The sequence below is a fragment of the Anabrus simplex genome, chromosome 1 (assembly GCF_040414725.1).
Source record: "Anabrus simplex isolate iqAnaSimp1 chromosome 1, ASM4041472v1, whole genome shotgun sequence".
Lineage (NCBI taxonomy): Eukaryota > Metazoa > Arthropoda > Insecta > Orthoptera > Tettigoniidae > Anabrus > Anabrus simplex.
Genome location: NC_090265.1, coordinates 180888822 through 180914337, shown reverse-complemented (window position 1 = coordinate 180914337; position 25516 = coordinate 180888822). Strand labels below are relative to the sequence as shown.

The 25516-nt window shown below is 40.4% G+C and overlaps 1 protein-coding gene across 1 annotated transcript in view; it reads right to left on the bottom strand.

The window, feature by feature from the left end:
* The window catches only part of LOC136859593 (probable maltase), a 146939-nt gene that overhangs the window by 83656 nt on the left and 37767 nt on the right, over nt 1-25516 (bottom strand). Inside the window, exon 3 of the mRNA XM_067138708.2 lies at nt 24652-25391. Coding sequence (XP_066994809.2) covers nt 24652-25391 — 740 coding nt within the window. The remainder of the gene's footprint in view (nt 1-24651; nt 25392-25516) is intronic.

Here is a 25516-nt window from a genome sequence, read left to right as displayed (position 1 = left end):
ATTTTCAAAACAATTCGAGGTGGGGGGCACGGGGGGGGGGGGATATAGAAATAATGGCTAATATAGGCAAAATATCGAATCTGTCGTACAAGGACGAGACAAAGCTCAATTTAATCCTCTTGACGCAGAGAACAAAACTCGGATAGCCCTACGGGCCCGAAAACCATGTTTTAAGGCCCTAAAACCAACCGTTACGGAGATATTGGCATCATACTGTCCCTGCTCTAGGAATCGGATAAAAGAAATGAACTGCCGTAACCATGGCGACGTCAGCTCCAGGATTCTACAGCAGCGAAATTATCTCCAATAAATCACAAAAACCTAACATGTTACAGATATAAAAATTGATATTTGGAATCCCCTTTAAAAATAAAAGAACACAAAAATTTGTTTTCAGAAAATCCACTTAAGGGAGGGGGCAGGGGGTGTGTGAAAAAAGTGAGGAATTATTTATATGAGAATACATAATCTCAAAAAAATGAAGGTTACAGACTTTAAAATTGGTGCTTGGAATCTCCTTTGAAAATGAACGCACTCTTTTTGGAAAATCCACGTAAGGCGGTGAAAAGAATTAAAAAGCGGGTGAATTTTTAAAATGAGTATCTTTTTCTATCGCTTTATCCACACCTGTGGGGTTGCGGGAGCGAACTGTGTCGCACATGTGGATTTGACCATGTTTACGGCTGGATGCCCTTCCTGACGGCAACCGTATGTGTAGGGATGTAATCTATACTTCTATACTAATATTATAAAGAGGAAAAATGTGTATATTGGTTTGTTACGGATAGGCTCAACAACTACTGAACCGATTTTAAAAATTACTTCACCTATAGAAAGCTACATTGCCAGTGAGTAACATGGGCTGTATTTTACTTTCAAAACAATTCGAGAGGGGACGACGGGGGGAGATAGAAAAATATTAAAATAATAGGCTAATATAGGCGAAATCGAATTTGTCGTACAAGGGCGAGACAAAGCTCATTTTAAGCCCCTTGATGCAAAGAACAAAACTCGGTAAACCCTTCGAGCCCGAAAACCATGTTTTAAGGCTCTAAATCCAACCGTTATGGAGATATTGGAACCACACTGCCCCTGCTCTAGGAATCGGATAAAGAAACGAATGGCCGTAACCACGGCAACGTCAGCTCCAGGATTCTACAGCAGCTAGATTATGCATGTACGTTTGGGCATAGCTGTCAACCAGAATTGATACACATACGACTTACAATCTGGAAAATATAAACTGTTGTGTAAGACTCTTATAGCACTCCTTTGGGCGGGGGTGGAAAGGGAGTGAAGTATAAAAATAATAGCCCCGGAGATCTCCGTAGTACAGCGACCAGCGGTTGCCGACGGGCCTCCGTTTTTACGTACTGGCTTAGGTTTCAGCATTTTGCGGAGTCTGTTACCTATAGTTTAAACTATTTTCTATCAAATCATGGAGTAGTAGGATCACTGATGTTATTAGTGCCGATATTTTGATCCACTTTTACGATCACTGTAACCATGGAAACAACCTATATCTATCTATATAAATAAAATTGTTTCTGTTTGTCTGTTTGTCTGTCTGTTTGTCTGTTCCACCATCACGTCGAAACGGCTGGATAGATCTCAACCAAACTTCATATTTAGAGTATACTGACCCCGGGGAAGGTTTCGATATGCATATCATTTTAAAATCTTTGAAAAGACGGGGGTTTTATAGGAAAAACGGTTTTCCTCCATTTTCTCTTATACTATTATAGGCAAAATATCGAATTTGTCGTATAAGGACGAGACAAAGCTCAATTTAATCCTCTTGACGCAAAGAACAAAACTCGGTAAGCCCTACGGGCCCGAAAACCATGTTTTAAGGCCCTAAAACCAACCGTTACGGAGATATTGGCACCACACTACCCCTGCTCTAGGAATCGGATAAAGAAATGAACTGCCGTAACCATGGCAACGTCAGCTCCAGGATTCTAGAGCAGTGAGATTATGCATGTACGTTTGGGCATAGCTGTCAACCAAAATAGGTACAAATAAGACTTAATATCCGGGAAAAAAATATACTGTTGTGTAAGGCACTCATAGGACTCCTTTGGGCGGGGATGGAAAGGGGGTGAAGAACGAGTGTAAAAATCTATATAAATAAAATTGTTTCTGTTTGTCTGTCTGTTTGTCTGTTCCACCATCACGTCGAAACGGCTGGATAGATCTCAACCAAACTTCATATTTAGGGTATACTCATCCCGGAGAAGGTTTTGATATGCATATCATTTTAAAATCCTTGAATAGACAGGGGGTTTATAGGAAAACCAGAATGGTTTTTCCACCATCACGTCGAAACGGCTGGATAGATCTCAACCAAACTTCATATTTAGAGGATACTCATCGCGGGGAAGTTTTCCATATGCATATCATTTTAAAATATTTGAATATATGGGGGGTTTATAGGAAAATCAGAATGGTTTTTCCACCATCACGTCGAAACGGCTGGATGGATCTCAACCAAACATTGTATTTAGAGTATACTAATCCCGGGGAAGGTTTAGATATGCATATCATTTTAAAATCCTTGAATAGACGGGGGGTTTATAGGAAAACCAGAGTGGTTTTCCCACCATCACGTCGAAACGGCTGGATAGATCTCAGCCAAACTTCATATTTAGAGTATACTCATACCAGGAAAGGTTCCGATATGCATATAATTTTAAAATCTTTGAATAGACGGGGGGTTTATAGGAAAACCACAGTGGTTTTCCTCTATTTTCTCTTATACTATTGATTTTCTGTAAACTTCGTTTACCGTACGTGAAACGTCTCTTCATTATAAACAACTTTCGTTATGTTCATAATTTACCTTACTCTTCACATGACGGAGAAATTTACAATTTTCTGCTGGTATCATGCTCTGCATTTAGTGACCGACAGACCGACAACGAACCTACAGGTTACCATGGCAACGTCTCTGACTGCATGCCAGTAGGGAAGTTACGTATTGCCATTTTCCTCATCATGCTTTTAAATTCGTGGTTGTTCCTTGGGTAGATGGCAAGAGAGGCATCAATCGGCTCATCTGCGGGATATTGGCGGAATATCGTTGGAGGTTATAACCGCCCTCGAATAGATTAAGTAATAACACCATTAGTCATCTTCATATTTGTTAACCTAAGAATCACTGAACCTAAATTTCTCCTCTGTTAGCGCTTTATTATATCCATAACTCACGGCATTTATTTATTTGTCGTTATCCGGCAGTCCTCAGTTATAATCCATTTTCTATTAGTTTCAACATTCTTAACTGTATTATTTTCTTCCTTAATTACGCCGTATGTACGTGAATGCTAGAAACTACTGGATGCATTTCCACCAAGATTCGTATTTAGAATACACCTGTCCTTGATAGGTTTCAGGGCAAATATTGTTTCTAAATCCCTGAACTAACTGGGGGTTTATACGAAACCGAAACAGTGATTTTGCACTTCCAAAAAATATACACAACAAAAGTTTATGGAAGTCTACCTACCTTGGTAGAAATTAATGTCTAAACCTTTTTTTCTCATGTGCATCATTTCGATACGAGGATCAATAAGGGAGATATCATTAAAGGACCGTTTTTCTGTACAAGTCCCATCGGACTTAACTCACGAGCGGGTGCGTGTAAAGCGTATTCCTTACAACTTGAAAACTACTGAAGACATTCGAAACAAAATTTATATTTAGCATCCACCTGTCCAAAGGTAGGTTTTAAACGTAAATAACATTTCATGTTCCGGAATGGACTGGCGGTTTATAAGGAACCGAAATGGTGATTTTACTCTTCCACAATATATACAGAACAAGACCAACCTGGCTGGAAATCGACCAAACCTGATGGAATTCCACCTCTAAACCTTTTTTTTCATGTGCATTTTTTCGTCAGGAGGATTAATAAGGGAGATATCATGAATGGTCACTTTTGCAGGTTAAGTCCAGCGGACATAGCCCAAAAGGTGTTTTACATGGAGCAGATTCCTTATCTATATAAATCAAATCGTAACGACTGTGTACCTCTACACTGACTATTTTGGCGAAATTTTCGTACAGCTTTCCGTTTAAGGGGTAATAATAACAATCTCCATAATTTTTGATTTCCTGAAAGTCCTAATTTTTACCCGCCTCGCCCAAAATCCACATTGTGGCATAATCTGCCAGAAGAATAAGAAGATAATTGAAATTTGACAAAATTATACGTTTTAGCCTGTAACGAATGAAAAATCCTATATCATTAAATTTTTCATTTTTTATCCCCGAAGAATATCGAAATATGCAGGCAATTTTAATGATGGTGCAGACCTTCGGAAATTCCTATCACGTAACGGATTGCACAATCTCCGTTCAATTTGGAATGATCTACAACCTTGGTCTTATGACTTTATGCCGTATCTGTATCCCTTTTACGTTTGATTTTTCTCTATTAATCGATGTTAAGTCAATTTGGAATTTTCACATGCATTATTCATACTTTCAATTACTTATATGAAATACAGAATCATCAAACTCTTCACGAAAATTGGCCCACTCAGTAGCCATATGTGAGCCAAATGCTACGTATGTAGCTGTCACATTATTATCCGAAAAGTAATGTAATGTGAGATGATCTTACAAAACCTTTACCCTGTTCCACGTTTCTAAATCTGACCCAAGAATAGATGACATATCATTGGACCAGCCATTTAGGCCACTAAATCCGGCGTGTCTTATGGTATAATCCTTTGTCGATATGACGTACGTTTAGTAGCAGTTAATCTGTAAATGAAGGTCTTCAATATTGTAAACACGCATATACTTTCGTATGTCGATCTATATATATTCACTGATGTCGATTTAGCGATCGAGAAAGGGTCGGTCTGCTATTGTAATCAGTACTCCCCACACCGACTTTGACTGGCAGTAGGAAAGGGTTCCTTCTCCAACTCCTGTGTAACTGTCATTAGTAAGGAAGGCCTACAATTGTAATGAATAGTTCCCTTCTCGATTTGACTTGCAGAAGGTAAGTGAGCATGCAGTTTTGTTTAAAACTCCCCTACCCGATTGTGTTTGGCAGTAGGCAAGGGTGCCCGCCATTATAAAGAAATGTACTCATCTAAAATGTGACTGGCATTAGGCATAGTGGCCTGCTATTTTGATGGAAACTCACCAACTTGGTGTGACTGGCAGTACGCTGGCTGGCAGTAGGAAAAGGGGCCTGTCATTATAATGATAACTGCACAACTCAGTTTCGAGTGATAGTAGGGTAATTGCCTGCCATTATAATAAAAACTGTAATCTGTCTGGAGGTAGGAAATGGGGGCTGCCATTTTAACGAAAACTCCCCAAATCGATTCTGTCCGCATAGTAGGCAATGGGGCCTGCAATTATAATGTAAACTTCCCAACCTGATTGTGAATGCCAGTAGGCAAGTGAGCCTGCCGTTATATCACAAATCCGTAACAAACACTTTACATTGGAAACGTACGGGGACCTCCCCATGCTCTTTCTCGGATAACGCTAAGAGACATGCAATTTTAAAACTATCTTATTTACTGCATGTACACTATTTACTTCGATATTCGAATACAATGTAGAATACCGTAGCGAAGCACGGGTACATTCGCTAGTACTGTATACAATTGTCAAGATGGTGCGCCCGTGACTTGAAAAACTTTCTCAACATTTATACTCAGATTCATTATATGATGTGCGACATGAGTGACAAGCCCTGAGAATTATAATTCTCGATAATTATAGTAGTTTCTTTTATGGATCGCGTATTTCCTTGATGATTTGTAATAGTTACGAAATGTCGGATCAAACAAATACATTCAATAATATTTATATTTGTAGTACTATCTAGCGGAAGTATACTTACACTAAACCTGCAGCTTTGTGAAGGGAGCGGGTATATCTAGGTGGGAATGAAGGAAAACATGGTAGCAAAAGATCTTAGAGGTCGCCGCTAATTAGTAACTAATATTTAGAGGCCTCCATGAAGAAAATAAGAAGAAAATACACTATAATTCCAAACATGACAAATGATTGCTACGTACTTAAGTAAATACAGTACACCAGTAACATAAATATCTAATGAAGTCGGTCACACCGATAGTATGAGTAACTAAAGCCAGTTTGTGATAATCCGTACGAAGAACAGGTACTTCTGCTAGTATATATATAAAAACGATACTCAGAAAAAGATTACCAATAACAAAAATGAAATTTCCTAAGTTCTAGGTTAGGTTTTAGTTCGTGAGAGTGCACTAATAAATCGACGGTAGAGCCATCCGATAGTAGGAGACGAAATTCCTAGGTAGTTTACAAGTTCACGTCCATTGGGATATATGTCTGTAGAGAAGGGGCGCAGTTTAAATAGCCGGGGAAGATGTATCCCTGGTACAGTTATCATACGAAAATCGATCTGTGTGGCTCAGACTGACACAGACAGCCTTTGTGAGCTCAAGTTGGTGAGTTTGTGTCCGGACCAGTCACGGGGTATTGAAGGTGCTCAAATACGTCAGCCTTGTATGTATGTTTAGTCCTCAGCCCGAAGGCTGGTTGGATCCTCAACAGTTCCGCCATCAGCTGTCATAGATGGCCTAGGCATCACTGAATAGGCGTACTAGGGAAATGAGGAGTGAGGTAGTTTCCCGTTGCTTTCCTCAGCGAGCCAGAAGTTGCTATTACACATCAGTCTGCCAAGCCCACTGAAATGCATGCACCAACTGACCCTATGAGCAATATTTTCACACCATTCATAGCAGGGACTGGCTGCAGAAGGAATGGCATTACTAGCATTACTCATACCTCAGTCACTTCTTGGTAAATTTGCAGGCACGTGAATGAAATCCTGCGGGACAAAATTCTGACTCTTCGATGTCTCCGAAAATCGTAAAAGTATTTAGTGAGACAGCAAACCAAGAAAATGACTAATTATTTATTATTATTATTATTTTTATTATTATTATTATTAACATTATTATTATTCAGGTCTTTTCAGATTCCCCAGTTTCATTAGGCGGGATTACTATCCAAGCCTATTGAAACGCTCTTGATCTTCTGAGTATCTCAATTCATGGATCCTTCAAATCCCTATTCAGCACTTTCCTCGTAATACTCCAGGTTTCTTAAACTACCATCTTCTGCAGCTCGAAGTATATATTCCTGGTGAGTTTTAGCTTGTGAAGTGCATCATACAGGTTGTGGGAAATTTATCCTGTTACTCCCATAAGTTTTGGAACAATAACAACTCTATCTTGAAGCCAGATCTCTCTTGTTTCATTTGCCAGAGGCAGGTACTTGTAAACTTTCCCCCTGATCCACTGGATGTTCTTGCTTGAACTGCAATATTGATTATATACTCTAGGTCCAAATAGCGTATATTTAAGATTAACTTAAATATTATATGCGGCAGGTAATTGAAAAATGCTACGAGAGCAATAGGCAGTTGTGTTTATGTTTCGTAGATGTAGAGAAAGCATATGACAGGGTACCGAGGGAAAAAGATGTTCGCCATACTGGGGGACTATGGAATTAAAGGTAGATTATTAAAAGCAATCAAAGGTATTTATGTTGAAAATTGGGCTTCAATGAGAATTGATGGTAGAATGAGTTCTTGGTTCAGGGTACTTAACAGGGATTAGACAAGGTCGTAATCTTTCACCTTTGCTGTTCGTAGTTTACATGGATCATCTGTTGAAAGGTATAAAATGACAGGGAGGGATTCAGTTAGGTGGAAATGTAGTAAAGCAGTTTGGCCTATGCTGACGACTTGGTCTTAATGGCAGACTGTGCCGAAAGCCTAATATCTTGTCTAATATCTTGGAACTTGAAAATAGGTGCAATGAGTATGGTATGAAAAGTAGCCTCTCGAAGACTAAATTGATGTCAGTAGGTAAGAAATTCAACAGAATTGAATGTCAAATTGGTGATACAAAGCTGGAAAAGGTCGATAATTTCAAGTATTTAGGTTGTGTGTTCTCCCAGGATGGTAATATAGTAAGTGAGATTGAATCAAGGTGTAGTAAAGCTAATGCAGTGAGCTCGCAGTTGCGATCAACGGTATTCTGTAAGAAGGAAGTCAGCTCCCAGACGAAACTATCTTTACATCGGTCTGTTTTCAGACCAACTTTGCTTTACGGGAGCGAAAGCTGGGTGGACTCAGGATATCTTATTCATAAGTTAGAAGTAACAGACATGAAAGTAGCAAGAATGATTGTTGGTACAAACAGGTGGGAACAATGGCAGGAGGGTATTCAGAATGAGCAGATAAAGGCTAATTTAGGAATGAACTCGATGGATGAAGCTGTACGCATAAAGCGGCTTCGGTGGTGGGGTCATGTGAGGCGAATGGAGGTGGATAGGTTACCTAGGAGAATAATGGACTCTGCTATGGAGGGTAAGAGAAGTAGAGGGAGACCAAGACGACGATGGTTAGACTCGGTTTCTAACGATTTAAAGGTAAGAGGTATAGAACTAAATGAGGCCACAACACTAGTTGCAAATCGAGGATTGTGGCGACGTTTAATAAATTCACAGAGGCTTGCAGACTGAACGCTGAAAGGCATAAAAGTCTATAATGATAATGTATGTATGTATGTATGTATGTATGTATGTATGTATGTATGTATGTATGTATGTATGTATGTATGTATGTATGTATGTATGTATGTATGTATGTATGTAAATATTATATTTAAGTGGTCCGCTTATTCAATACATATATATTACATGCTTCGTCCCGAAAGGGACATCATCACCTATAATAAACTACAATAATATATCAGAATATCAAAATAACATTATTAAATTGGAAAGACACATTAAAAAACATTGTTGTATGATAGGATATTGAAAATAAAATATTGGCAAACTTTGTTAAAATTGCAACTCATATAATCAATAAAACTGGTTGAACTGTTCATTAAACTCTTGATGATAAAGTTCGTGGGAACTAACAGTTGTATTCATAAAATCTTAAAATGATCGTTGTTGTGAATAAGCACTCTTGATTTAAAATATTTCTTGGTAAAAGATCTATATGACCTTTGATGGACATTCCTTAATTTATATATAAGATTGAACGCTTCAGGGTTTAAAGTCAATAAGGTGCCGAAGCAGTAAGTTACATGTACTAAAAGTAATACTGTACCATTGTATTTGACTGCAAGTATGGATATTTAACGCAGTAATAATTTTGCAGTAGGGCGCCGCTTGTGAGGGCGTGATGCTATACAGAGCGCGGGAATCGAGGAGGTGATTTCCCGAGGCAAGGCGTGGTCATGTGTGACGAAGAAAGAATATGTGAGGAAGAGAGAAAGAGAGATGGGATGTTGTCTGGAGGAGAGACCTGCCATCTTAACAGAGATTTCTAGCGGGAGCAGACAGGCCCACCACATTACGGAAATTGAGTCATAATTCCCGTAATTGAAGGCTTTTCAGGAAAATAAAAAGATGGAAATGATGGCCAGAATTTTACTAAGCTATAGATACCTCTAGGTTTATTAACATATGACTAGATCGATAAATATGCTCCAAGTAGAACCACCGTGGGAAGCTCTGTAGTGGCCACATTCCAGACTCAAGTTGTTTCCCGGGACTTCCCCTGGCGTCCTTTGGGGTGCTGCCCCGTATAAAAGCTAAGTGATATGGGGGGAGATCATCCAGTTGACTATCATGTTGCTGCCGGCACGCGTCACAAGTCTGCTTAGATTGCGCCAGAAACCTTTTGTTCAGAACAAAGACAGTGTGTAATTATTACAGTGTGATAACTTTGATCCAGTGGATAGGTGACTTACAGAGTTACAGGTGGTGGATTTGTAAGTGGCGCGATGTTCAGATACCTATCAATGAGATCGCGTGTGATTAATGGTATCAGTAACAATAGAAAGCCGTACTTGTAGACTCGGATAAATAGCGGTGGGGGCGAAGCTCCCGAGGTGCCGAGGAAGTGTGGACAATAGGCTAAGGAGGTCTATATTCATCCTCTGATAGACTGTTGAATCCAAGTTAAGCGGGCATAAAAACACAGTAACCGAGTGGATAGTCTCCAGAGCAGAAAATAGTTTGTGACACAATGCACAAGTTAGCGAGTATGCAGTTATACGAGAATGGAGGACGAGGAGTGTGTATTGCAAAGTGTTAGCGCTGTGTGCTAGCTCAACCTAACTAAATGTCCAGAATGTGGCGTTGTGTTTAAAGTGAATATTTCATTGTAGTAAGAAGTCGAGGTATTTCGAGGAGAGTGAGCGGCTAGAACTTCAGAACGAGGCTTCGAAGACGCTACCTTGAACGAGGCATCCCTCAAGAAGAAGGCGGCACCATGAACCAGCGGGGCTGGAAGACTGGACTCCAAGAATCGAACCTGGCTGAGACATCTATCATGATGGGCTAAATCATGCTAGCCTACCCGGAGGGAGAGACGAGGAGATTAATTAAGATAAGTGGACCAATGAATTATTAGACATATGGTAGAGTTAAGGCATCACGCAGAGATAGTAGAAGTAAACGTGTAAATATTCATATAGGATTTGATGGTGGCCCATCAGGCTGCATATTAAGATTGTTTGATATATCTAAGGGTAAGAGTAGTTAGATTTGTTTTCTTGTATCTTTATGTAAAGCGGACAATGAGGTAATATGTGTTATCGAGGCAAGAGGTAGTGTGCCTAATGATACATATTTGTTTGTGTATGATAGACCGGATATTTTCTTTTGGGTCGGTCGCGAAATGCATTTTACTTGTAGGATTAGGCACTATGTATAATTCCCACTATATTCCAGGGGAAGGGCAGATATACCTGCGTAATGTAAGGTATGCAGGCTGATGGTATTTATTTAGTTAAGGGGCCCTATTTACGTGCCTTAGATGGGCGTAAACTATAGCGGAGGCGCAGGTTTTAACGCTATTCGACTCTGTGCTACTCTGCCAAACGTTGGGTTTGAACCTCTGACTCCCAAGGTTAATGTTGTCATGCCGCATATTGGCGGTGATGGTTTGATATGATTGAATAGCAGAACACTTTATGTGATTCAACTGCGACCCGAGTGGGTGGTTAATTGAAGTCAGGAGCGTGTGTGAGATGCGTTTTTCCTCACTTATTTTATGCCATTGGCTGTTATGTGTAGAAGCTTGAAAGTCCCTTTGTGAAAGAATGTAGGGTAAGACGTCTAGCGGGAGTTTGTTTACAAGTTTTTTTTGTTGTGGAAGGGGGCTCCAGACCCGACTTCAGGTCAATGTTCGCCTGCTCAGTATTGGGGTGAGCTCGGCCATTTTTAAATTGCTCTGGAGGTGGGTCATTCTCCTTTGGCAGGGAGTTTTTTTTTTGCAAACCTGTGTGTCATTTATTTTTATCCATTTTACATTGTATTTCCTTTCTTGTTGGATTCGCGTTCTTAGGGTTGTGTATTCTACTAAGGTGATCTTGGCACTATGCTACTGGTATGATTGCCCGGTTGGCACATGTTTCTGCCTGGTGGACGTGTGTTCACGTCCGTGTAAATATGTAATTGAGGGCGCTAGAGTAGGTTATCTTAGTTTATTTTCATTTACCTATTGTGCTGCTAATTTTTGTGTATATAAATATCCCGGTATGGGAGGAAACTTTCATCATAGCGGTAATCTCTGCAGGTATCCTTAATTCTACCATTATATCATTTTATGTTGCAGACATAGGGATGTAGTTTCCATGTGGGAGAACACATCCGGTTTTTTTTCTTGGTTCACAGATCGACAAATTTCAGCATAACGTCATTATCCAGATTGTATTTGCTTTGTTTTCTTTTTAATTTGGAGAGGTGAGCCTTTGGCGCACTTATTTTGGCACTACAGGTGCAATCCTTGTAATTAACTTGTGTTGTGAATACAAACTTATGCTCAAAATTCTGATCACAGCGAAAGTGTTCCTCATTTCGTAGTTTAAGGTAGTATATGAGTTCCCCATGATCCTCTCGTCATAAGAACCCAAATTATCGACCATTTCTGCCGACGGCAGCTGAGCTGGTGCCCGTATGCAAGAACAGAAGAGCAGGTAGGTATCATCCTGCACTATTAATGTGCCCTGTAGGGTATATAATAATGTCGCCCGTACTTAGGGGCCAGTCTTGAGGATTATAGGGTATAATACATTATATATATTGAATAGGTGGACCACTTAAATATAATATAAGTTAATCTTAAATATTCGCTAATTGATTTATAGTCAATACGGGATTATTATCTAGAATGAAGCTGTTAAAGATTGTTACATGTACTCTTGGTCCTATGCGACCTTTGACGCTTTGTCTGTTAGTTCAATAACAAGTTAGTTGTGACTTCTTGTCTCATTCTTTACTTTCCTGTTCGAGTAAACTTCTCACTCCTGGTTATAGGATAGAATACTCCCATCCCGTAGTTCCGCATCGCCTGAAACTGAGGAGAGAGTATTCTTTTATTGCAATTCATTAAGTTTGATAATAAATGTCGTGTGGCCTCAGTAGATGCCTGGTGCAGACCTTTCAAGTTGACGTCAATCAATCAATCAATACTAATCTGCATTTAGGGCAGCCGCCCAGGTGGCAGATTCCCTATCTGTTGCTTTCCTAGCCTTTTCCTAAATGATTTCAAAGAAATTGGAAATTTATTGAACATCTCCCTTGGTAAGTTATTCCAATCCCTAACTCCCCTTCCTATAAATGAATATTTTCCCCAGTTTGTCCTCTTGAATTCCAACTTTATCTTCATATTGTGATCTTTCCTACTTTTATAAACGCCATTCAAACTTATTCGTCTACTAATGTCATTCCACGCCATCTCTCCGCTGACAGCTCGGAACATACCACTTAGTCGAGCAGCTCTTCTTCTTTCTCTCAATTCTTCCCAACCCAAACATTGCAACATTTTTGTAACGCTACTCTTTTGTCGGAAATCACCCAGAACAAATCGAGCTGCTTTTCTTTGGATTTTTCCAGTTCTTGAATCAGGTAATCCTGGTGAGGTTCCCATACACTGGAACCATACTCTAGTTGGGGTCTTACCAGAGACTTATATGCCCTCTCCTTTACATCCTTCCTACAACCCCTAAACACCCTCATAACCATGTGCAGAGATCTGTACCCTTTATTTACAATCTCATTTATGTGATTTTTAACTACCACAAAAACAGCTTCATGATCACTAATACCATCTATTACTTCAGTTTTCCTATAGAGCTCATCTGGTTTTATCAGCACCACATCCAGGATATTTTTCCCTCTGGTTGGTTCCATCACTTTCTGAATCAGCTGTCCTTCCCATATTAACTTATTTGCCATTTACTGGTCATGCTTCCTGTCGTTCGCATTTCCTTCCCAATTGACATCTGGCAAATTCAGATCTCCCGCTACAATCACATTTCTTTCCATGTCGTTTCCCACACAGCTGACTATCCTATCAAATAATTCCGAATCCGCGTCAGTGCTACCCTTTCCCGATCTGTACACTCCAAATATATCAAGTTGCCTATTATCTTTAGAAATGAGCCTTACGCCTAGAATTTCATGTGTCTCATCTTTAACTTTTTCGTAGCTTACAAATTCTTCTTTCACCAGAATGAACAATCCCCCTCCCACCCTTCCTATCCTATCTCTACGATACACACTCCAGTGCCGTGAGAATATTTCTGCATCCATTATATCATTTCTCAGCCATGATTCAACTCCTATTACAATATCTGGTAAATATATATCTATTAAATTAATTCTATTCCTTTCCTTACAATACTTGTACAGTTCAACACTAACAATTTTATGTCATCCCTACTTGATTTCCAGTTCCCTGTTCCCTTATCACCGCTCCCTAGGCCATCCCGCTTCCTTGAATGTACCTCCCTACTACCCTTCCAAACAAATTTCCTAACTTATACGTACCACTGCGGTTTAAATGAAGGCCATCTGAGCGCAGATTCCTATCTCCTACCCACCCATTAGGATCTAGAAATTTCACTCCCAGTTTCCCACATACCCACTCCATAGTCTCATTTAAATCCCCAATCACCCTCCAGTCAGTATCCCTTCTACACAGTATTCCACTAATAACAATCTCCGCTTTCTTAAACTTCACTCGTGCTGCATTTACCAGATCCCACACATCTCCAACTATGTTGGTACTTATATCAGCTTGCCTTACATTGTTGGTACCAACGTGAAACACTACCACCTTCTCCTTCCCCTCCTCCCTCTCTTCTACTTTCCTCAACATCTGCCTCAACCTAATTCCTGGATAACATTCTACCCTGGTTCCTTTTCCTCCACACACTTTCCCCACGTGTCTAACGATGGAATCCCCCATGACCAGAGCCTCAACCCTTCCCACCTCATCTGATCCCCTCCCCTCCTGGTCAGCCCTATCTTTCCTGATAGCTGCAGAAGCTACTTCCTCCTCCCTTTTCTCCTTCCCATGACCCTGTTCCACCTGTCTTTTCCTATCCTCTACTCTACATTTTCCTTCCCTACCTTTTCCCTTCCTCCTACTTCCACACATCTCAGCAACAGTTCCCTGTCCCTCATCTTCCTTCTGTTGTTCTACCTGGAGTGACTCGTACCGATTTCGCACAGACACCTGCCCTGAATTCTGATCCTGAATAGAGCCCTTAGCCTGCAATCTCCTTCCCCTTAGAACATTAGACCACCTGTCTTCTACAACTCCTCCCTTTCCTTCCCGTCCCTCTTGTACACCTACTGTAACTTGTACATTGTTTGAGGGAGTCATATCTTCCTTCCTGTCTTCTGTGAGAATCCTAATTATCTCCCTCAAACTTTCCAACTCCTCCCTCATACCCCTCAATGCCTCGCCACATCCACAGTAAGTACACTCGCGCTTCTTAGGCATTCTTTACGGGGGAAAATGAAATTAAAAATAAAATAACTTATTTGCAAAAAATAAATAAATTGAGGGATATATTGTCTGGGATAGTACACAACAATAAAGTAATTAATATACGACTACTCTACCGTACAATACTACTTAGTCGTGCTCTATTTTTTTTAATCCTACAACCCCTGACAGGATAAAAACTGCTGTTAATTACTGAATATCGAAAGTAATAGTCTACACAAGAACTACACAATTCCAAACTGCAATTAAGCCTATTCTAATTTCAACAACAGTATTTTAGTAAGAGTTTCTACGGATACCTCTACTACACCAGTACTACACAAATATTTTACAATAATAAAATAATCACACTAAATTCTAATAGGATATTACTCGTATACTACTGTACAGTACACTACGGTAATTTAAAACTACTTTCAGACGTATCCTAATTACGATACCGGTACCGTACCGTATGTCACTAAACTAAGCACAACAGAAATGTTATTTGCAAGAACTACTGTACTCAAAGATTACGTCGTATAGGTGACCTGCCTGTCTATAAGGATGGGGCCCTACCTAGGATGAATTCTAATGATGAAGACGGCATACACACACACCCAGCCCCCGAGCCATTGGAGTTAACCAATAAAGGTTAAAATCCCCTACCCGGCCGGGAATCGAAACTGGGACCTCCTAGACCAAAGGCCAACACGCCAACCATTTAGCCATGGAGCTAGATGTTAAGTTTGATACATGCATTACATTCTCCTCTTACAATTATTTGACTATTACTAATTAATTATTTTGACCTAGACCTTATCAATGTTTTATAATCCAGCGCCATGGCTAAGTGGTTAGCGTGCTGGCCTTTGGTCACAGGGGTCCCGCGTTCGATTCCAGGCAGGGTCGGGAATTGTAACCATAATTGGTTAATTTCCCTGGCACGGGGACTGGGTGTATGTGTTGTCTTCATCATCATTAAATCCTCATCGCGACGCACAGGACGCCTACTGGCGTCAAATCAGAAGACCTGCACCAGGCGAGCCGAACCCGTCCTGGGATCTCCCGGCTCTGAAAGCCATACGCCATTTTATTTCAATGTTTTATAGTCTAGGACAACATGTATCTTCCCCTTCCTAAGCTTATTTAGTGCTTACTTTTGTATCACAAGTTATCCTACTTACAACATAAATTATGACTGAATCGAATGAGTGAATGACTGCATGTATTAGTGAATGAATGATTTCATGATTGAATTGTGGTCGTGTATGAATCAATGAATAAACACTCTTCAACTCCGGTCACGGATAGCCACTAAATGAGGAGAGAGCATTCATTGATGAATGAGTGAGTGATTGATTGAGTGAGTGAATGACTTGATCGACAGAATTTAATATTTCGTTATGAATGAATGAAATACTGACTGCCTAAGTGAATGACTGAATGCTTGAATGGATGACTGAGTGTACGAATGAATGGACTGGATTCCAAATCCTGTTTCCCACTCACGGATAGGCGCTAACCGTGAAGAGAGTTTCATGAATTATGAATTGATGAATGGTTTTATTCCATGATTGAAAACTGTTCATGCATGAATGAATGAATGAATAAGCACTTATTCTCCCAGTCATGGATCACTCCTGGTTATAGTAAACCAATTGCAGATAGTGTCTATAGTAGACTTTATGATCGGCGATAAGACCTTTGCACAGACATATCCGCTGATGAATGACTTTTGCGATACTGTTATGTCGCTAGGAGTACTCAGCAGAGCAACCATTTATGTGCTCTGTATTTTCTCTGCCAACGTTACACATTCTACAGAGTTCGTTTGGTATATGATGAACTTTTGGTTATTCTTAGTGGATACCATTTCTCGCATAGCCATCATGGATCCATCTGTTTCGGCGAAAACACCCACTTATAACCACTTACAGGATGCGTTATTATTATTATTATTATTATTATTATTATTATTATTATTATTATTATTATTATTATTATTATTATTATTATTATTATTATTATTATTATTATTATTATTATTATTATTATACAAAAAATGAACCCTCATTTGATTTTTGAAATGCAAGTTGTGGGAGTAGAGTGCACCATCCCCAACCACACACAATTACAAGTCATTCATGTGTTAAATAATGACCGGAGCCTCGATCAATATTGGCTGACTCTCCTGCTATGTTAAACCCCAGACCATGCCATTGAGCAGAATTGTTTCATTTCAGTGAATTGTGGGTTAAATGGCACCTCTATACACTGATATTACTGAAGCTACCGTAACTTGTGTGAGGAACGGACAATGTCGGTTTTTAATACAGCACAATGCCACAATGCACTCACCAATTGTGCATGCTCCAACATATTTTGAAATGCGTTCAAAGGTTTGACGAGAACAGTTAACTCCGCCACTCTTAACGCTGCACGAGGTCCGGAGATAAATAACGACTGACTAGACAGCTCTGTGAGCTCAAACACTGGCCACACCTATGAGTTCAAGTTATATCTTCGACCAAATGTGAACTTATTTTCTATGATTTCCCATTTATTCTCCAGCCTAATTCTGGGATAAAATATTTCTCATAAATTGAGGTGAGGAGTGACGACAATAAGTTTCTCGCTGATTCTGGTATTACTTCTATGTACTTTCTTCTTTCCTCTCCGACCTCCCTAGGTCAACCCTTGTTCTCTTCCTCCTCGACAATATTAGGTTGCTAATAACAATAATTGTACCGGGAGGTACACCCGCCCCGTTCATTCAAATGAAGCGCCTTGAAGAATGCCATCTACCACTAAAAGGTGCAACAACTAATACAAGAAGTTTGGACTTTTCTCTACAGATGGCACTACTAAAAACTTATGTTATGCCTTCTGGTGTGAAGAGGAACTATTAAAACTCTAAATTAATTTCTTATTTTAAGGTTTCCTAAACTGAATTGATTATTCTTTGTTTTTGGTGTGTTAAAGTTTACAACACTGCTATCTCTGCTCGCCAACTTCAAATGTTGACCAATAGAAAATTGTATATATTTATTCTTCAGCCAATAAGCTCTGTCTTGTATCTATTTAAATTACCCAATGAAAATTGGGGGTGTGTCGGACCTTAGCCCAGAGTTTTCTGGAACCTTCCTCTCGGGTATATAAGCGGGCACATTTTTCGAGCCAGGTTGTCTTATTGATCGTTCCAGTCGACAGAGTGTGTGTTGATAAAGGGGGCGGAGGTGCCTCGTTCATCATCGAGATGTCCATCAGCTCAAGGTAATGGCAGTCCTGGTTTAACTAAGTGATAGTCTTTGAAAGCCAGCTCGAGGGGAAGGTTTCCAATCTTTACTAATGTAACTTTAATTTTCTAAAATGTAACTTTCAAACAAATCAAAAGAACTTAGCCGAAATTAGGGAATAGAGAGTGTGATACCCTCTCAAGTTCCCTATCAACTTGACCCAAATAGGGTTTTAAACTTTCATTTCGATGTTCAAGGAGCGCAAGTGTCCGTCTCCTCACCATTTTGTGTTTGGGCCAGTAACTTAACCTGTTGTTTTTCACAAAGGCCCGGTAGACTGGGTATTCGATACCCCTGTGGAATTCTATGTCATTCCTTTTATGTAAAGACTAGCAAGATACCCGTGCTTCGCTACGGCATTGTACTGAAATTTATAGGCTAACTGAATGCTTATTGTTTTAGATATATAATCCGCGAGAATCCGCCAAAATTCGCGATCTGACTCGTTTCCTAATAGATTACGGCAAGTTTCCTCCCATTTTTCAATCTTTCTTTCCAGCAATCGATTTCGTACTTCCCGGGCTAGGTCCAGGTATTCTACCCGGTCAGTTGGGTCCCTAAATCTTTGCCATCTTTTCCTATAAGCATTTTTAATATCGATCAAATCCTTCAGGAGATCCGGCGCGGTGTCTTCTTGGGTGCCTTGGCGGTACTGAACCCGCGGCCGGATTGCATTCTTAGTCATTACCCGTCCAAGACCCGTTTCCAGCGCGGTCCGCACATTTGACGACGGTCCAGAACATTATTATTATTATTATTATTATTATTATTATTATTATTATTATTATTATTATTATTATTATTATTATTATTATTATAGATGTTTAGAACCCCACAGCAAGATGCAAGACCGCTACTTGGCGGTAAATTACATCTGCTGCCATTGTCATTGTTGACAATGTGACCAGCACCATTGTCGCGCGTAGGCAAGTGTGCGGGATTTCTGGCTATACGAATGACATACTATACTTCCGTGCATTATTGACCTTATTATAGAGGTGAACAATTGGACGGTCAATCTCATTCGTATCGTTTATTTCAAATGTGTTTAAATTTTTGTTTATATGCCAGGAGAATCTACTGTAATCTAAGAACGTTCTCCGAAGGAAAAGATGGCTCTTGTAAAGGAACCCAGGAAAGATTAAAAATGATCGGTTTATGATCAGAATAAGTACATCGAAAATCTACAGCCTGTTTCCAGTCATTCGACAGGGTCAGGAATGGAATGAATAAAGCCCCCATCTAGCGGCGACAACAGGAATTGTGCCGGCTGCCGAAGCCTGTCGCACTCCTCTGGGGCAATGATTAATGAATGACAAATGTAAAGAAATTATATTGGACAGTGTTGCTGGAATGAATGATGACAGGGAAAACCGGAGTATCCGGAGAAAAACCTGTCCCGCCTCCGTTTTGTCCAGCACGAATGTTACAAGGAGTGACCGGGATTTGAACCACGGAACCCAGTTGTGAGAGACTGGCGGGTTGCCGCCTGAGCAACGGAGGCTCCTTGTAAGTACATTATGAACAGTAAAATCAATTGGTCTCACCTCCTTTTACACCCCACCGCCGTTAAGTTTATTTACCCCCCCTCCAAAAAAAAATAGAAGGCGTGTTTCTTTATGTTTGAAGGAGATTCCAAACACCAATGTCCACGTCTGTTACCTTCAGTTTTGGAATTTAAGTAACCCCATAAAAATAATTCACTTTTTTCACTTCATTTCACACTCCTCCCTCTCCCCAATTGAATTTTCCGGAAAAAAAAAATACTTGTTTCTTTAATAGTAAAGGATCTTCTAAATACCAATTATCACGACTCTAACTTCTTCAGTTTCTGATTTATGTGTCCTCATGAAAGGAATTCAACTCCTTTTTACTCCCGCCCCCAAGATGATTCCCCCCACCCAAAACGGGTTTTTCTTTGTTTTTAAAGGAGATCCAAATAAGTTACCAATTTTCACATCTGTAACAACTTTAGTTTTTATTAGATGTAAGTATTCTCATACAATTAAGTCAATTAATTTTTCAATTCTTTCACCTACCCCCGCCCCCTTCATTGGATTTTCCGAGAATACGTGTTTCTATACTTTTAAAGCAGATTCCGAATATCAAATTTCACGTCTGTAACATCTTCATTTTTGAGATATCAGTAGCCTAATTAAAATAAGTCAACACCATTTTCAATCACTTTTACCCCCCCCCTTCCACCCAAGTGGTATTTCTGAAAACTAAAAATACACGTTTATTTTTAATAGACATAAAAAATGCCATTTTTCACTTCTGTAACATGCTAAATTTTTTATTGCTAGGGGCTTTACGTCGCACCGACACAGATAAGTCTTATGGCGACAATGGGGTAGGAAAGCCCTAGGAATTGGAAGGAAGCGGCCGTGGCCTTAATTAAGGTACAGCCCCAGCATTTGCCTGGTGTGAAAATGGGAAACCACGGAAAACCATCTTCAGGGCTGCCGATAGTGGGATTCGAACCTACTATCTCCCGGATGCAAGCTCACAGCCGCGCGCATCTACGCGCACGGCCAACTCGCCCGGTGCAAAGTTTTTTGAGACAATCTATATAAATTCTCATTTTAAAATTTCGCCCCCCTTTTTAGTTCCCCTTAAGAGGAGTTTCACCGGGCTCGATAGCTGCAGTCGCTTAAGTGCGGCCAGTATCCAGTATTCGGGAGATAGGCTCGAACCCCACTGTCGGCAGCCCTGAAAATGGTTTTCCGTGGTTTCCCATTTTCACACCAGGCAAACTCTGGGGCTGTACCTTAATTAAGTCCACGGCCGCTTCCTTCCCACTCCTAGCCCTTCCCTCTCCCATCGTCGCCATAAGACCTATCTGTGTCGGAGCGACGTAAAGCAACTAGCAAAAAAAAAAAAGCCTTCAGTTCGACTCGCCGTGTGCAGACTGTTTTTTCCTGTCAACTTTTATATCATTCATGTTCCAATTAAGCAAAGAGGTAAATAATTCATCTTATTTATTTATACAGAAAAGGTAAAGAACTGAGATTTCATTGTCATTGTCTACCTGCGCCAAGAATCTATTGTTTGTGTACAGCCGCCAGGAGCAATCTTCACTTGTCAGGTGAAAACGAATCTTACAGCGAAACGACTATTCACGTTTATGGCACATTCCCCAAGGAGGGGAGATAGCCAATAAAGGAGAAAAAAGAATAATTAGTCCGCCTCTGTGGTGTAGTGGTTAGCGTAATTAGCTGCCACCCCCGGAGGTCCGGGTTCGATTCCCGGCTCTGCCACGAAAATTTGAAAAGTGGTACGAGGGCTGGAACGGGGTCCACTCAGCCTCGGGTGGTCAACTGAGTAGGGTGGGTTCGATTCCCACCTCAGCCGTCCTTGAAGTGGTTTTCCGTGGTGTCCCACTCCTCCTCCAGGCGAATGCCGGGATGGTACCTAACTTAAGGCCACGGCCGCTTCCTTCCCTCTTCCTTGTCTATCCCTTCCAATATTCCCATCTCTCCACAAGGCCCCTGTTCACCATAGCAGGTGAGGCCGCCTGGGCGAGGTACTGGTCATTCTCCCCAGTTGTATCCCCCGACCAAGAGTCTGAAGCTCCAGGACACTGCCCTTGAGGCGGTAGAGGTGGGATCCCTCGCTGAGTCCGAGGGAAAAGCCGAACCTGGAGGGTAAACAGATGATGATGATGATGAATAATTTCTGTTTGAACACGTCGGGAAAGTTCGCAACTCCAAATTTTCAACAATTGTGCTCTCATTAAATAAATGACGTTCTATATGCCTTTTGCATATAAATAAATAAATAAATAAATAAATAAATAAATAAATAAAATTAAAATAAATGAATAATATAAAAATTGAAAAAATATTCTCTACACGGGGAGTCGAGCCCACGGCCATCGAATTACAACTCCAAGCTCTTACCGCTACGCCAACAACTGCTCGGCGTACGCACTAACGTAAGTGGCTTATACGGTGCGAGAGCGGCGTCAAAACACACTTATTATTTTTTTTATTTTCTATACGCTTGGTCATCTGGAGTTCCCACTTCGGGTACTTTCATTTCTAGCCAAGCCCTGCATGTTCTATGAATTTGAGCGAAATCGGTGGTGACGAGTAGGGAATGCCCCCTTGTAAGTTTGTGTTTGAGTGGTGCTCGGAGTTGAATGTTTGTTTCTGTGATTCAGTACTCTAGAAAATCCTTATCGATCTCCACCGACCAAGGAGGAATGTTCTTGAGACTTCTGAAGTAGGATAAGAAACGTTTACCGTACAGAATCTTTCAGCTGGCAATCTGAAGAGGTGAGCGTTAAAATTTATTCTTTTCCGGATTATACCGTGCGAGTTGCCCGTACGGTTGGGGCCGCGCAGCTGTAAGCTTGCATTCTGGAGATAGTGGGGTTTGAACCCCACTGTCGGCAGCCCTGAAGATGGTTTTCCGTAGTTTCCCATTTTCACACTAGACAAATGTTTAATTAAGGCCACTGACGTTTCCTCCTCACTCCTAGCCCTTTCCTATCCCATGGTCGCCAAAAGACTTGTCTGTGTCGGTGCGACGTAACGCAATTGCAATAATAATAATAATAATAATAATAATAATAATAATAATAATAATAATAATAATAATAATAATAATAGAAACATTTTTTGCGGATTGCATTTGATATCTTTTCAGTGTGGGTGTATATTTATTATTATTATTATTATTATTATTATTATTATTATTATTATTATTATTTTATTTTTATTATTATTATTCGTATTATTTGACTTTTGCTCTATTTAGCAGGCCGATGACCTTAGATATTTGACCCCTTTATTCAACAAGCATCATAATGTTCTATTTAGTATAAGATATGACAGTTCTTTCGTTACAAATCTAATTGATCTTCATTTCTCGGAGATATTACTTTTTATAAAGAAACATAAGTGCGATATTCATAAACACAATTTAGTAGTATCATTTCTTTCACAGTTAGTGAGTACAGTCAGCCCCGTGGTGTAGGAGGTAGCGCGCCTGCCATTCACCTAGAGGTTCTGATTTCGATCCCCGGCCAGTCCAGGGATTTAATTATGGATTGAGGACTGGAACTGGGTTCACCCAGCCTCATGAAATCAAGTGGGGAGCTGCTGATAGGAGAGGCAGTTGATACGATCCAGAAAGTCAACTAATAATGCTGATGACGTCACTTCGGTAACTGCAAGGCATCTATCTGGTTGGGCACTAGTCCTCTTCGAGTACGTATTTTGTTTTGTTATTACTGAGAACAGTGTTATAAATTAGAAAACGTTGCAACTACCCGTATCAGAAAATAACTGCAAACTTTTGTACAGAATTTTTAATTTAAAAAAATGGAAGAATGTTTTAAAATTTACAATCTCAATTTTGTTTTTTATCATCATCATCATCATCATCATCATCATCATCATCATCTGTTTACCTTCCAGGGTCGGCTTTTCCCTCGGACACAGCGAGGGATCCCACCTCTACCGCCTCAAGGGCAGTGTCCTGGAGCTTCAGACTCTTGGTCGGGGATACAACTGGGGAGAATGACCAGTACCTCGCCCAGGCGGCCTCACCTGCTATGCTGAACAGGGGCCTTGTGGAGGGATGGGAAGATTGGAAGGGATATGCAAGGAAGAGGGAAGGAAGCGGCCGTGGCCTTATGTTAGGTACCATCTCGGCATTCGCCTGGAGGAGAAGTGGGAAACCACGGAGAACCACTTCCAGGATGGCTGAGGTGGGAATCGAACCCACCTCTACTCAGTTGACCTCCCGAGGCTGAGTGGACCCCGTTCCAGTCTTCATACCACTTTTCAAATTTCGTGGCAGAGCCGGGAATCGAACCCGGGCCTACGGGGGTGGCAGCTAATCACGCTAACCACTACACCACAGAGGCGATTTTGTTTTTCGTATTTAAAATTTCTTAGTTCATAATATTCTAACACTCGAGTTATAATGCCTAATTTGGCGGAACAATCAACGTTTTATCTCTCTAGCCTCCTTGGCATTTATTACAGTATGTTAAATTGATAAGGACATTTCAAATACTATTTTTTTTTACTATTGGCTTTACGTCGCACCGATACAGATAGGTCTTTTGGCGCCGATGGGATAGCAAAGTACTAGGAGTGGGAAGGAAGCGACCGTGGCCTTAATTAAGGTACAGATCCAGCATTTTCCTGGTGTGAAAATGGGAAACCATGGAAAACCATCTTCAGGGCTGCCGGAAGTAGGATTTGAACTCACTATCTCCCGAATGCAAGCTCACAGCTGCGCGCCCCTAACCGCTCAGCCAACTCATTCAGTAAATACTAATTGCTAAGAAGTCATGCGTAATGTGTTGTTCAGGTGTATGAACATGTATATATAATATTATTTAAGGCCCTTTTCCAGAGACTTTCGCCATGTGAATTATATATTTTGAAGTAGCTGAATAAGAGTTTAATTTGAGACGAAATATCTTCGACAATCATTTTGATCAAAACAAAAGAAATTCAGACATTAAAATATAACTTGTAAGCACATTATATTATTTCAACTTACCCAGTTATTTGGCGGCGAGGACGGCTCTTTTCTGGAAGGTAAGATGGTCCCTTTACTAGGCACGTTAGGATTTACAGCTTTGGTACTGTTCACTCGAGGAATTGGCGTCACTGATTTATGAGTGTTGTTCATAGCAGCAGAGGTTCTATTGATGACAGAAGCTGCCGTCAGTGTAGTAGTTTCTTGGGTAGTCGTTTTTGTGACAGAATTACTAGCACTAGGAGGATATCCCGTTACTGCTGTAGTATTTTTCATGGTAGTTTCAGTAGTAGTTGTTGTGTGTCCATCGTTCTTAGTGGTATCTGTGTTATGAGAAGTGTGTGCAATCGGAGAAGTATTCCTTAGACTAACTGTCGAATGTTCACCGTTCTTAGTGGTATCTATGTTGTGAGAAGTGTTTGCAATCGGAGAAATATTCTTTGGACTGACTGTTGTATGGGAGCTCATCATCGGAGTGAGTGTAGAAGAGAAACTCCTCCTGACACTGTTGTCTTCATTGGCTTTAGTAGAGCTTCTACTGTCGGGAACTGGAGTAGGAAAACTGCTGTTTTGAATTACTGTAGTTTGAGTAGGGTTTTCAGTACTGTTGTACACAGGGACAGCACGCTTTTGTCTAGGATGCTTCCCATCAGCCCACACGTAATAATCTTTATAGGGATCTTCTCCGAGTACAGATTTACGAAACCAAGGATGCTGGTCACTGGAATGATTCGGGATGAACTCCAGAATAACCTTGAGTCCTGTGAACAAGAGAAGTTTGTTTGAATATGATAACCTTAGTAAACAAACCCCATTGAAAATATTATTTTAATTAACGTCGTTCATTACATATACATAATAAAAATGATAAAGAATGATACTGACT